The sequence below is a fragment of the Callithrix jacchus genome, chromosome 5 (genome assembly GCF_049354715.1).
Source record: "Callithrix jacchus isolate 240 chromosome 5, calJac240_pri, whole genome shotgun sequence".
Lineage (NCBI taxonomy): Eukaryota > Metazoa > Chordata > Mammalia > Primates > Cebidae > Callithrix > Callithrix jacchus.
Window position 1 is genome coordinate 104,910,541 of NC_133506.1, and position 14,101 is coordinate 104,924,641.

General features: G+C 48.8%; 1 protein-coding gene across 6 annotated transcripts in view; it reads right to left on the reverse strand.

Moving 5' to 3' along the window:
• The window catches only part of SUPT6H (SPT6 homolog, histone chaperone and transcription elongation factor), a 42,003-nt gene that overhangs the window by 1,103 nt on the left and 26,799 nt on the right, over positions 1 to 14,101 (reverse strand). For 4 of the 6 annotated variants that reach the window (XM_008997181.4, XM_035300944.3, XM_002748243.6 and 1 more), the window contains 13 exons: positions 12,456 to 12,583; positions 11,113 to 11,320; positions 10,441 to 10,588; positions 9,599 to 9,741; positions 7,796 to 7,936; positions 5,803 to 5,998; positions 4,019 to 4,257; positions 3,387 to 3,500; positions 3,090 to 3,214; positions 1,245 to 1,357; positions 887 to 964; positions 625 to 791; positions 9 to 196 (listed from right to left, as the gene is read on the reverse strand). In XM_008997181.4, coding sequence (XP_008995429.1) covers positions 9 to 196; positions 625 to 791; positions 887 to 964; positions 1,245 to 1,357; positions 3,090 to 3,214; positions 3,387 to 3,500; positions 4,019 to 4,257; positions 5,803 to 5,998; positions 7,796 to 7,936; positions 9,599 to 9,741; positions 10,441 to 10,588; positions 11,113 to 11,320; positions 12,456 to 12,583 — 1,988 coding nt within the window. The remainder of the gene's footprint in view (positions 1 to 8; positions 197 to 624; positions 792 to 886; positions 965 to 1,244; positions 1,358 to 3,089; positions 3,215 to 3,386; positions 3,501 to 4,018; positions 4,258 to 5,802; positions 5,999 to 7,795; positions 7,937 to 9,598; positions 9,742 to 10,440; positions 10,589 to 11,112; positions 11,321 to 12,455; positions 12,584 to 14,101) is intronic. The other 2 variants (XR_013535809.1, XR_013535810.1) reach the window with 1 other exon arrangement.

Genomic DNA, 14,101 nt, shown 5'->3' on the forward strand with positions numbered 1-14,101 from the left:
ATACTTACTTTGGCTGCTGTTGCCGTTGCCGGGAGCTGGAGGAGGGCTGGGGCTGGGCCTGGGCCGACTGTGGGGTGGTGCTGGCCTGGAGCTGGTGGTACTGAGGGGTGGTGATGGGCTGGCTTGGGGTTGTGTAGGAGTAGCTAGGGGTCATCAGTGGTGTGGCCACTGGCTGCTGGGCTGGCGTTGGGAATACCTGGAGAGATGCGAACAATTAAATGGGGATGGGTGTGGGGTTTGTCTGGCCTTACTGTGAATTCTGGTTAAGCACAAGGGTGGGCTCAGCAAAGATTTCCAGATGATCCTCCACTGAGTGTGTGCTTCTGACCAGCAGTGGGAAGCCTGCAGGCTGGCACCTAGCACACAGTGGGGCCCACCAGTCCCAACCACATCAGATTTCTAGTGGCTTGCGGATTCCAAAGATCCCAAAGACCTGTGGAGAGGTCACACCCTCTCTTACTCTCTTCCCCTTCAAATGGGCCTGAGGACAAGGAGTATCTGTTGGAGACAGTTACCAAGGCCATGGCAGCCCCATCTGTACATATGAAGCCCCTTGTGGGCAGTGCAAGAGGCCAGTTTATGGGCCCCACCCTGCACAGGGAGCCTCCTTCCCAAGTCACGTACGTGGTAAGCACTGCTACCGCCTCCACTGCCGCCATAGCCATACTGGCTGGAGGCCCACTGGGCTGGGGTGGCATTAGGGTTCTGTCCTTGGCCTGTCACCGCAGCAATGGCACTGAACATCTGTGAAGTCATGTTCTGGGGCAGGGCATTCACGGCCCGTGTCAGATCTGTAAGCACACAGAGAGGGGGAGGGGCATGTTAGAGGTGAAAGTCCCTTTAGTTCCATCCTCCCCACCTCCAGTTCCAGGCTCAAGCTCCTCACCTGCAAGGTTGATGTTGGCTGGGGTAGCATTGATAGAGGCAGGTGTCCGGGTCCTGCTGCTGCTGCTAGGGGTGATGCCTGCAGGAAGTGGCTACTTAGTTACATCCCTCCAGAAACCTATTTTTGGTTTTCCAATTCAGTGGGCTGGAAGGGGCACTGAAGTAGGTGGAGGGAGGAAGGGAAACTGCATAGGCACAGTGGATGGAGAACCTTCCTGATGCTAGGAGGCTGGGGGACTAGTAAGACACCTGCAATGACAGCCTACTCCTCACCACTCCCCTAGGCTGGGACTACTATGAGTCTGGTCTGAGGTGTTCCTCCAGCCATATACCCCTGAAGTCAGAAGAGCAGAACTCGCCTGGTACAGGATCCTGGTAGTGATCCTTAAACCATCTGAAGAGTCCATTCACGGTTGGGAAGATCTGGCCCCGGTACCGGAATCCCTCTGGAGTCACCGTTACATATTCTATCCTGGGATTTTAGAAGGAAACATGCATCAGAAACCACTTGGGACCCACCATGAGAAAGCGACCAGAACAGATGTCCACCATGTGAAGTAGCCATTCTGGGTGCTAGGGGAAAGGAGAGATGACACAGCCAGTCCCTGGGCCTGTGAAGGGAGGTGAACAGCACAGAGTACAGTCAAGGCCAAGGAGTTGGTGGCCCCTTGTGTGCTGCATACAGGCTGCCGGAGGAAGGCTTGCTGGAGGCTATGTCGCCATACTGGGCTGCAGTGTGAACACAGCATACTGCCAGTGAGGTGAGACTGAGGTCCCATAATGCCAGGGTTGGAAAGGGCCTTCCAGGGTAGCAAATTGCAACTCCCCAAAAGCAGGCATCTTTCTGCAGTGGCTGTGGAAGGTGGTTAGTCTGCCCTGTTCAACACTTCTGAGTAGCAGACAGTAGTTAAGAGGAGGGCTCCAGGTTAGTTCCAGATCTAGTTCTAGTTTTAGCTCTGCCGTTCACCACCTATGACACATTGCACCAAATAGCTAAACTTGAATCTCTGCTTCATTTGTCCAATGAGGACCACAGCACTTCAACCTATGGGGTGGGTGTGAGGATAAATGAGAATGCACAGAGCACATTCCACAACGCCTAAAGCTGGGCTGTGCTCAATAAAGTCCAGCTATCAAGGACAAACAGACAGTGCTACACAGTACACAGTTCTCATTTCTATTAGGCTAACACCTGCCCCCTAACTCTAAGTGTTAATTCTGCCACACAAGGAGAATCAGCTGCTTTCCAGAGAAGCTATCATCCTGCACCTGCTCCTGGATAGAGGCCCCAGTTTGTTCAACTGTTCCTCATGAGACACAGGTGCCAGCTCCACACAGCCATGGATGCTGGCCTCTGGAAGCACAATGGTGAGTCAGAACAGGCTTCTCAAGAAACGAGCACAATATTCCAGATATGCCCAAGATGGCACACGGTCCAGAGTCTAGGACTTCCTGTCATCTGGCCACTGAGCTCCTACTAATACAGCCTGAGCTGTGCATCACATGTAGCCAGTACAGGGATAAAAGGAGAAGTGCACATGGCCTTGGCCAAAGGCCAATGGAAGGATGGAAGCAGGGCTTAGGCAGAGAAAGTGAGTGTGATTACCAGTCTGTGTCACAGATACAAAGAAGGCAGGTCTAAGAAAACTGGACTTTGTCCTCTAGGTTCAAGGTGAGTGCTAGAGGTACTCAGATAAAGGAATACCTTAGGAAGGCCAGCCTGTGAGTCACACAGAAGGAGGCAGAGCAGGAGACAGAGCAGAACAGGAGAGTTCTCCTGACCACTGCCTCGGTGCTGGTGGAGTGAGCACATTATATTATAGCAACAGTGAGTCACTATGTGCAAGCCCTGGTGAGGGTAAGGCAGATGGTGGACAGGAAAGACCAGTGTACTGGCTCCCCCAGTCTCTGCAATCAGGTGGAAGTTATCTGGTGACTTCTGTCTCTCTGTGGGAGGGAGAGGAGGTAAAAGGAACTCCTTTCTCACAGTGCTAAAGAAATCACCCTTCTTTATGTGAATCCTTGCCTTTTGCCTCTAAATCATCACCCTCTTTCCCCACTTCCAACCTCCACCTCTGTTCTAAACAGACGAGAGGAGAAAGGCAGTCGAGCAGAGCCAGCAAGGGCACTGCTCCGGGCCTCTCTCTCCCTTCTTGCCTGCTTGTGAATCCCAGTGGCAGCACCTTCTCAGCACTAGTGCTCACCTGGGTTTACCCCGGGGCTGGTATCCCAGTAGGAACTTGCCGGGCAGTTCCTTGCAGGCACAGATGAAATAGGGGATGAAGGTGGGCTTCTCCTTCTTAGTTTTGATGAGCAGCTCCTCTAATTTCTGGGGGTAGAATGAGGGGGAGAGGTTGGGACAGAAGCATGCTTGGTATACAATGTCTGGTGCACACATGATGTACACTTCCTTCACCACCTGAGTGTCCCCTACACTGAAGGGAAAGCGTACATCCTTAAGTGACTGGAAAGTGTCATCCCTCAGAGGGCCCTGGGCTCACCTTGCGGTCCCCACCGCTGCAGTCCTGATAATACTTGTGGTTCAGAAGGTCCCGGGCGAAGGATGCCATGGGCTGGACATATCGAGCAACAATCTCATCCAAATCTTCAAATTCCTGTGGGAAGAAGGTAAAGGCTTCATGTGCCATATCCAGAGCTGAGACTCTTGGCCTTTCATCAGATCCATCCAGAAGAGAAACCACAGGAAGGAATGGGCTTCTCAGTCCTGCTGAAGCCTCACTCCACAGCGAAGTCCCCTCAATGTATCTCTCTGTGTCATGCCCAGATATATTAGCTCACAGGGCATAAAGTCCTTTAAATCCTGGCTTTGATTCTCCCCTAGTGCTTGGGAACAACAGGAAAGTTCACCAGTATTTCTCTTCACTGAAAACAGAAAAGAGAAACTTGATATGTGTGTGCATACACATGTGTATTTTCTCCTCTTCCTCTACTGGCTCGCTCTAGGTAGCCTGTTTTAACATTTGAGGGAGAGGGAAGGAGGGGGCAAAATAATATCTCCTGTTTTGTTGATCTGCACAGCTAAAATACCTATGACCCAAGTTACTAAAGTCAGGTGGGGCCTCTTTCTGGAAGCAGGAATTGGGATGGGAGGCAGGCAGGCACTGGTTCTCACCTCACTGTTGATCCACAGAGTGGCTCCCAGGCTGAAGGCATTTTCCTTGCCCTCCTCCCGCACATCCACATGCTGGTAGATGCCATCACTGACTTTCCAGGTCACTGTCAGGTGGTTCTCACCCTTGCTGCTTGGTCGGATAATCACATCACCCTGGTCCATGGTCTCCATCATCTTTTCTGCTTGCTTGAAATTGATATTATGGAAGGATGGGTGTGCGATCACTCTCTTGATGTATGCTGAAGAGGGCAGAAAAGCAGTACAGACTGGATGATGGGACTAGGAGCTGGCAGCAATAGGACAAACCAGTCCTTAATTTCTTATTTATTGAGTTGGTGTGCTTTGTCATCTGGGCTGGAGTGCCAGTGACACAATCATGGCCCATTGCAGCCCCAAACTCCTGGGCTCAAGCAGTCCTCCTGATTCAGCCTCTAAGATAGCTGGGAATATCTTACAGGTGCGCGTCATACCTGGCCTTTTTTTTTTTTTTTTGAGACTGAGTTTCGCTGTTGTTAACCGGACTGGAGTGCAATGGCACGATCTCGGCTCACTGCAACCTCTGCCTTCTGGGTTCAAGCAATTCTTCTGCCTCAGCCTCCCGAGTAGCTGGGACTACAGGTGCGCACCACAATGCCCAGCTAATTTTTCTATTTTTAGTAGAGACGGGGTTTCACCATGTTGACCAGGATGGTCTCGATCTCTTGACCTCGTGATCCACCCGCCTTGGCCTCCCAAAGTGCTGGGATTACAGGCTTGAGCCATCGAGTCTGGCAGTTTTTTTTTTTTTTTTTTTTGAGATAGAGTCTTGCTCTGTCACCCGGGCTGGAGTGCAGTGGTGAGATCTCAGCTCACTGCAACCTCCGCCTCCCAGGTTCAAATGATTCTCCAGCCTCAGCCTCCCGAGTAGCTGGGAATACAGGCCTGTGCCACCGAGCCCAGCTAATTTTTGTATTTTTAGTAGAGACAGGAGCAAGTGATCCACTCACCTCAGCCTCCCAAAGTGCTGGGATTACAGGCATAAACCACCGTGCCCAGCATTTTTTTTTTTTGAGACACAGCCTTACTCTATCACCCAGATCGTAGTGCAGTGGTGCAATTTCAGCTCACTGTAACTTCCTTGGTTCAAGCAATTCTCCTGCCTCAGTAGCTGGGATTATAGACACCCACCACCATGCCTGGCTAGTTTTTATATTTTTAGTAAAGATGAGGTTTCACCATTTTGGCCAGGCTGGCCTTGAACTCCTGACCTCAAGGGATCCATGTGCCTCAGCCTCCAAAGTGCTGGGATTACATGGGTGAGCCACCATGCCCGGCTCCTGGCTAATCTTTAAATTTTTTTTGTAGAGATGGGGTCTTACTAAGATGACCAGGCTGGTCTTGAACTCCTGGGCTCAAGTGCTCCCCCTTCCTTGGCCTACCAAAGCGCAGGGTCTGTAGGATGAGCCACCCTGTTTGGGCTTAATTTATGACCCAATATGGGACTGTGAGACTCCTTCACCTTCTCTGGCCTGGATATAAAGGACATGTTATCTTGGGTTCCTAGGACACTAAAAGAATGAGACTTTAAGAGCCACAAGCCATTAGCAAAGAAAATGTGACCCAAGAGACTCTGGGTTCCAGCCCTACCTATGACTCTTTCGTGACATCTCCAGGCCTCAGCACCTCAAAGTTGAGTCCCCACTCCCAAGGGGAGACTGACACATGTGCATCCTGTGGCCTGAATCCTTGCACTGGGAGAACTGCCAAGATTCAGGGTGCACAGAGATGGTGGGAGGCACACTCACTGGTTCGCTGCTGCTTCCGCTTCATGTCCTCCTCCTGCTTGTGGTCTGCAGCTTCAGCATCAAAGTCATAGTAGGTGTCCTTGGGCAGCTTCCACTCATTGTTTCTGTCCATGAGGTCTGAGGTGCGGCAGGTCAGGTCTGCACTGAACTTCTCAATGTCAATCTTCATGATGCGGCAGTGAACAGTCATTCCTACCTAGATCCACAGAACATTTGAGCTGGAAGGGACAAAGATGATCTAGCCCGATGCCCTATTTCACACGTGAGAAAACCAAACTCCGGGCAGAAAAGTGTAAGGTGTAAAGTGACTTGCCCAAAACCAGCTAGCTGCTGAATGGCAGACTGGGAATCTGGGGTAGAGTCTGGTCTGTAGACTGCACTGATGCCTCCACTCTGGGCAGGAAAATCAGCTGGAGCCTGTTGGACTTATCCTGTCCCTGGCTCTCTTCTTTCTTCTCTCATGAAGTTGACTAGCTACTGCCCATGGTGCCATCAAAGGTTGACTTCCCCCTACTTTTTTTTTTTGGAGATGTAGTCTTGCTCAGTTGCCCAGACTGGAGTGCAATGGCGTGGTCTCAGCTCACTGCAACCTCTGCCTCCTGGGTTCAAGTGATTCTCTTGCCTCTGTCTCCCAAATAGGTGGGATTACAAGCAGCCGCCACCAGGCCTGGCTAATTTTTCTATTTTTAGTAGAGACAGGGTTTAACCATATTGGCCAGGCTGGTCTCAAACTCCTGACCTGGTGATGCGCCTGCCTTGGCCTCTCAAAGCACTGGGATTATAGGTGTAAGCCACCACACCTGGCTAATTTTTTTTTTGAGATAGTCTGACTTGTTGCTAAGGCTAGATTGCAGTGTCGTGATCTTGGCTCACTGCAACCTCCTCCTCCAGGATTCAAGAGATTCTCCTGTCTTACCTTCCTGAGTAGCTGGGATTATAGGCGCATGCCACCATGCCTGGCTAATTTTTGTATTTTCAGTAGAGATGGGGTTTCACCATGTTGGCCAGGCTAGTCTTGAACTCCTAACCTCAAGTGATCCACCCGCCTTGGCCTCCTCAAGTGCTGGGATTACAAGTGTGAGCCACTGCACCTGGCCTGACTTCACTTTTGAAGGGGAAGCAAAATAATAGCTGTTCTGTATCTTACCCTTGACATGAGCCTTTCTTTCTAAAGTAGTGGCAAAAGTCAGTAACTCTGCATCACTCTCCTGCTTGTGCAAAATCTCCCCAGCTTCATTTACTAGAACTACCTTTCCCCCAGCCTTCCTGTCATAGTTCTCAGGGGTTTACAACACTCAGAACCAGTGAACTTGGCAGAGCTGCTATCAGCGATGTCACTAACTAACTGGGTGATTCTGAAGAAGTTGAATTTCTCTGAAAAAAGACAGTATTTCTATTTCCATCAGGTTGTGATTAGAGACAACATATGTTGGTGTCAGTCCTGGTATCTAGTGGGAGCATAATATATAGCAGGAAAATAATAGAACAGAAAGAGAGCCTAGAGATTTATTCTCCATCCTTTCCTAGACACCATCGCAAGGTTCCTTCTGTGTTATCTGGTTCTGCCTATAGGATTCAGAGGCTCCCTGTGCACAGAAACTGTGCCATACATTCTTTTCCATCCTCTAAAGCACTGCTGCCTGACCTTGGGAGAACAGGCAGCGCCTTTCTGTTTCACAGCATGTAATGCTGGGCCCTGCTTCCTGCCCTCTGGACTAAATTGCAGCTTCCCACACAGGAAGAGGGAACCCTCTCCCAAAGGACCGGCAAACTTGTTGAAATTTCACAAAGGCAGTGAACAAAAGCTGCTACTCATTCAGATGCTTCTCACCCTAGCTTCTTTCAACTAGTTATAAATCTTCTCTGAAATGCTCCCCACCAGCAGCCACTGGGAACAGAGCCTAACTTCTCGTGGGGATAGCCCATAGTTAAAGAAAGCCCGATCTGGGGAGCTGAAAACTGCTCCACAACCTCAGGACAGCCAGTCATCTACCTTTACTCGTTCTTCTGGCCGCTTTACCACTTTATCACTGAGGAATTTGGTGGGGATGAAGCCGGTGACACCATTGTCTAGCCGTGTTTTGACACCGATGGCCTGGCCTGGGCATGAACCGCTGTCAAAGTGGTTCCAGACCTGAAGAGGCATGAGGAGAGTAACTTGATTATCAAGATTCTGGAGATCATACATTCAGAAAAGAGCTCCCAGAGGTGGTGTAATTTATTTTACCATTGATACCTTGCACCATGATCTGAAAACACAATAACTTAGTCATTTGCCAAGACAGAATTTGAACATCTACTAAGTTCCTTGTCTCACAGCTGATAGCTGACGCCTAGCACCACTGGCCATCTGATGAATCTTTTCTTTGAAGTCTTGCTCTGTTGCCCAGGCTGCAGTGCAGTGGCGCGATCTCAGCTCACTGCAACCTTTGCTTCCCAGGTTCAAGCAATTCTCTCACCTCGGTTTCCAGAGTAGCTGGGATTATAGGCACCCACCATCATGCCTAGCTAATTTTTGTATTTTTAGCCCGGATGGGGTTTCACCATGTTGGACAGGCTGGTCGTGAACTCTTGACCAAAGGTGATCTGCCTGCCTCAGCCTCCCAAAGTGTTGGGATTAAAGGCGTGAGCCACCGCTCCCAGCCATCATTTTTTTCTTGAGACAGGATCACTCTGTTGCTCAGGCTGGAGTGCAGTGCTGCAATCCCGGTTCACTGTACCCTCAACCTCAAGTAATCCTCCCATCTTGGCCTCTTGAGTAGCTAGGACTATAAGTGCGTACCCCCATGCCTGGGTAATTCTTTTGTTTTGTAGAGATTGGGTTTTGTCATGTTGCTAAGGCTGGTCTTGAACTCCTGGGCTCAAGCACTCCACCCACCTTGGCCCCTGAAAGCACTGGGATTACTGGTGTGACTGTATCCTCTTTAATGTTTGTCCAACTTAGATCTCTTTAGCTGCAACTGAAGCCCCTCCAGCCTTTTTTTTTTTTTTGAGACAGAGTCTTGCCAGCACACCTGGCTAATCTCTGTATTTTTAGTAGAGATGGGGTTTCGCCACGTTGGCCAGGCTGGTCTCGAACTCCTGACCACAGGTGATCCACCCACCTCACCCTCCCGAAGTACTGGGATTACAGGTATGACCCACCGTACCTGGCCCGGCCCCTCCTGTTTTTAAAAAAGGAGATGGGGTCTTGCTATATTGCTCAGGCTGGCCTCAAATTCCTGGGCTTAAGTAATCCTCCCAAATCAGCCTCCAAGTAGCTGGCACTAGGTGCAAGGACCACCGTGCCTGGCTGCCATTTTGTTTTGACCCAGCGACCATAAGACATTTCTATGTCAGCCCTTTTTTTCCCCTGAGACGAAGTCTCACTCTGTTGCCCAGGCTGGAGTGCAGTGGGGTGATCTCAGCTCACCACAACCTCCACCTCCTGGGTTCTCCTGCCTCAGCCTCCTGAGTAGCTGGGATTACAGGCATGTGCCATCACACCTGGCTGTATTTTTTATTTTTAGTAGAAACGGGGTTTTGCCATGTTGGCCAGGCTGGTCTTGAACCCCTGACCTCAGGTGATCCGCCTGCCTTGGCCCCCCAAACTGCTAGGATATAGGAGTGAGCCACCATACCCAGGTATATGAGCATTCTCCGAGGGCACTTCAGGCCAAACCTGTATGTTTCCTATTGCTCTTCCTTCCTTGTGTACTTGTTTGATCTAGAACACTCTCACTTCTGACTCCCTTCTAGGCACCAAGATTATTCAACCAAGGAAATTCACTGAGCAAGACAACGCTGCAACACACACCTCACTTAATTCAGGGAAATTGTCCTGCTGACAGAAGGGGCACTGCCATAGCCCTGTTTCATCATTTCGGATCGCCTGGTCATAGCTCTCACCCTGGGGACGCCTGTGGGCGATGCCAGTGACATTGCAGATGATGAGCTTTCCTGCAGGAAGGAAAGAGGATGGGGAGCAGGCTCAGAAAATGTGGACAGGACTGTCCACCAGCCTTTCAGTGACAGAATTATCTGACTTCCTTCCCATCCCTGAAGAGGGAGCTCTTCCCCTGATTTTTCTTTTTTATTTTTGAGACAGAGTCTCACTTTGTTGCCCAAGCTGGAAGGCAGTGGTGCAATCCTGGCTCACTATAACTTCTGCCTCTCAGGTTCTCAGGTTCTCGCAATGCTCCTGCCTCAGCCTCCGGAGTAGCTGGGATTACAGGTGTCTGCCACCACACCCAGCTAATTTTTGTATTTTTAGTAGAGATGGGGTTTCACCATATTACCCAGGCTGGTCTTGAACTCCTGACCTCAGGAGATCCACCTGCCTCAGCTTCCCAAAGTGCTGGGATTATAGGCATGAGCCATTGTGTCTAGCCATTCCCCTGATTTGATGATAGCGGAGAATGAAGCCTATTAGAAGACTAATTGCACAATGTGCTATAGAAGAATATTCCACAGCACATTGGAAGCATATTTGACCTTAAATTCAGTTTTGACTTCTAGTCCAAGACTCTCCAGTCTTTTAAAATGCTCTCCTGGTCTTCCCCACATACAATACAAACTGTTTTGGGACTGCTGCTTGGTTTGAATGTATAAAGTAAACACAGCCCCACCCCCAGTAAAAAAAATGGCCCCAGAATTTACCAATGTAGAAGGTCTCTGGTGTTTCTTTGGTTAACATATTGAAGATCTCTTCTGTGTTGGGAGAGCGGTAGGCTGTCCGGAGGTCCTTATACCGACAGCTTAGCTCTGCCCGGATGTCATACAGTGTGATGTGTTTGTCACCATAGCCCTGGGGAAGAAGCCCATCAAGAAGTGCCTTGCAGCTGCTCCCCAATCCGAGCCTTAGGAGATTTCCATGGAAGGGACAGGCCTCCCCAAATGGGATTTAAGTTTCTGTCAGGGCTTCTCTTCTCTTCTTTCCCTTCAACATTTGCTAAAGGAGGTTTTCAAACTTAGCCGTGAAACACTGTTCTGTAATCAGAATGCTTCATGGAACCCCAATGAGTCAACAGATAAATGCAAAGCTATGCTATTAGAAAGGAGGAAAGGGGGCCTAGATGGAAACTCTAGTATTGACGTCCTCCCAACCCCCTCCTGCCCTTTATAATTATGGTGGCAATCTCTGAGACTTCCCTAGCTCCTTAATAAGCAGACTGAAAACGTCTTTGAGGAACCCAGTAGAGCAGGGCAGAGAGATGAAAGGATCAAGTCTGCCTTACCAACAGTATCGGGCTTTCTCTGGACACTCACTGTCCTACCAACCTGGGCACTTAGGATGGGTTTTCCTGCTGGGCCTTCCATGCTGTTACTTACCTGCCTCTCCAGCTCTTCTGCAAAGGCATCAAGGTCCAGGTCTTTGAGTCGCTCTGGGTTTTCCAAGATTTCTTCAAGGGCTCCTGCAGGATTGGCATCCTCGGCTGACTCATCGTATTCCAGGGCATCCACTGCCATCTTCCTAGCCCACTCATAGGTCTCAGGGTGAACGCGGGAACCATCAAGAACTTCAATATATGAGTCGGTGCTGGAGGAAAGGCAGAAAAGGAACAGGATATAGAACAAGAAGCTTCTAGTAGCAACCCAAATGTCCACCAATGGGGAACTGGTTAAATAAATTAGGGCACCTCCATACAATGAAATACTATACAGCCATTAACAAGAATGAGGGAGATCTATGTGTGCTGACATGGAAAGATGGTCACGATATATTGATACGTGAAAAATGCACTGCAAAAACACTATGAACCATATGATCCCATTTTTGTAATAAATGGGTAGTTAGTAAATGCATAGCAAAAATAAAATTTAGAAAAACTGTAGTATACATAAAATTGTTATGGTAGTTATCTCTGGGGGGTGGGATTATGGGGGACTTCCACTTTCTGCATAATTATTCTGTATGTTGAATTTTACATGATGAACTTATATGAGTCTCATAATAGGATAAATCAAGAAAGGGGAAAAAAACCTTTGAAAATTTGCTGACAGCTATTTTCCCCCATAAAGCCTTCCCAGGCTGGTCTTGCCCGTGCACTCACATGGACCTATGTTATTCGTGGAGTGTTACAGCAAAGCTGAGTGGAAAATGAAGTTTTAGAACTTGAAGCCTATTTCCCCACTGATTTCCATTACTGAATGAGGAGCTATGTGCCCGTGGAAAAGATCCTCCAAAGACTGAGTTGACAACTTCTGGAGAGGAAGAGGTCAATAGTGAAGTCCAAAGTCCAAGTGAATAGAACTTTCTCTTAATAACATCATCTCAAAACATACCAAATCTCTCTCCCCCTTCCTTATCTCTTCATACCCCCAAACTCCTTTTTCATTGCCCCTGCTGTTCCCACCCTTACCTGGCCACAACAAACCATAATTTAAAAAAAAGCAAGTTTGTTTTCACTGAAGAAAATCTTGTGTTTTCTGTCCTTAATGTATAAGCTAAGCTGGTTCTTTTTATGTTTCTCTTACACAAAAAATGTTTTACATAATTGAACCGATCTTTTCCATAGGTCAGGGGCTCTTGACTGAATAAAGTTCCTTACCTTTTCTTTAAAACATTGCCTAAGTTAAATGGCTTGTGGCCCTTTAATAGCCCTAATCCCCCGAAACCCAAAAACAAAGCCCACTAGGAATTCCTCCTGCCCCATCCAGGCAGAGGGCATCACCTGTCCCCCAGGGAGGCCGTGTCGATCTTGAGGAAGCCGGCACAATTCATGAAGACTTTGGGACCCATGTGGCACATGGTAACCAGCTGGGTCCGGCTCTCGAGCCGGGTGTTGTTCTGCTTCAGGATCTGGGGGAGAGAGCTGGACTGAGCCAGGGCAGTAAGCATGCCCCACCTCCCCAGACTGTTCTGGTTTCTGTTAAACTCTCGTAACAAAAACTCTGTCTCCACCTAGTATCTAGTTGAGCACTGTGGCATACTGTCGGCCACTAAGAATTAAGAAACAACAACAACAAACCCCAACATTTTGCCTTAAATGGGAAAATAATAAATAAATGATACTATACCTACACCAAAGACCACATACAACTAATGTATGGCTCATAAGTTAGAAGTTGACACTAGTAGGCTAGGCTCGGTGGCTCAGCTCATGCCTGTAATCCCAACACTTTGGGAGGCCGAGGCAAGCAGATCACTTGAAGTCAGGTGTTCGCAACCAGCCTGGTCAACATGGCGAAACCCCATCTCCACTAAAAATACAAAAATTAGCCGGGCATGATAGTGCATGCCTGTAATCTCAGCTACTTGGGAGGCTGAGGCAGGAGAATCACTTGAACCCGGAAGGTGGAGACTGCAGTGAGCCAAGATCGTGCCACTGCATTCCAGCCTGGGTGACAAAGAATAAGACTCAGTCTCAAAAAATGTTATTAGTTGTATGGCTTAAGTAAAGTAGCTAATGATAAAAAATACAACCAAGTCCCCATCACCTATCTTAAGAAATATAGGCCAGGCGCAGTGGCTCACACCTATAATCCCAGCACTCTGGGAGGCCGAGGGGGGTGGATCAGGAGGTCAAGAGATCGAGACCATCCTGGTCAACATGGTGAAACCCCATCTCTACTAAAAATACAAAAATTAGCTGGGCATGGTAGCGTGTACCTGTAGTCCCAGCTAATCGGGAGGCTGAGACAGGAGAATTGCTTGAACCCAGGAGGTGGAGGCTACGGTGAGCCGAGATCGCACTCCAGTCTGGGTAACAACAGCGAAACTCCGTCTCAAAAAAAAAAGAAAAATAATATTACTAATAATTCTGAAGATCCCTGCATGCTCCCCTATCTGATTGAAATCCTTTTACTTTCCACTGGAAAAACCCCACTATCCTGAGGTTTGTGTCCAGCCGTCTCCTGTTTTCTCTATCCATTTCAGATCATGGCTTATGGCTACCTTTTCCATGAGCCACTAGAATACAGCAGAGCAAAGGCTGGGCACGGTGGCTCACACCTGTAATCCCAGCACTTTGGGAAGCTGAGGTGGGCAGATCACAAGGTCAGGAGTTTGAGACCAACCAGTCTGGCTAATATGGCGAAACCCCGTCTCTACTAAAAATACAAAAATCAGCCAGACATGGTGGCACATGGCTGTAGTCTCAGCTACTTGGGAGGCTGAAGTAGAAAATCACTTGAAAGCAGGAGGCAGAGGTTGCAGTGAACTGAGATCATGCCTCTGCATTCCAGCCTGGGTGATAGAGCAAGATTTCATCTTAAAAAAAAAAAAAAAAGAATAAAGCGGTGAAGGGCACAGCTTTGGCCACCTGGGTCTGTAGTCAGACTGACTCTCACTAGCTGAGTGATTCTCCACAAGTCACTT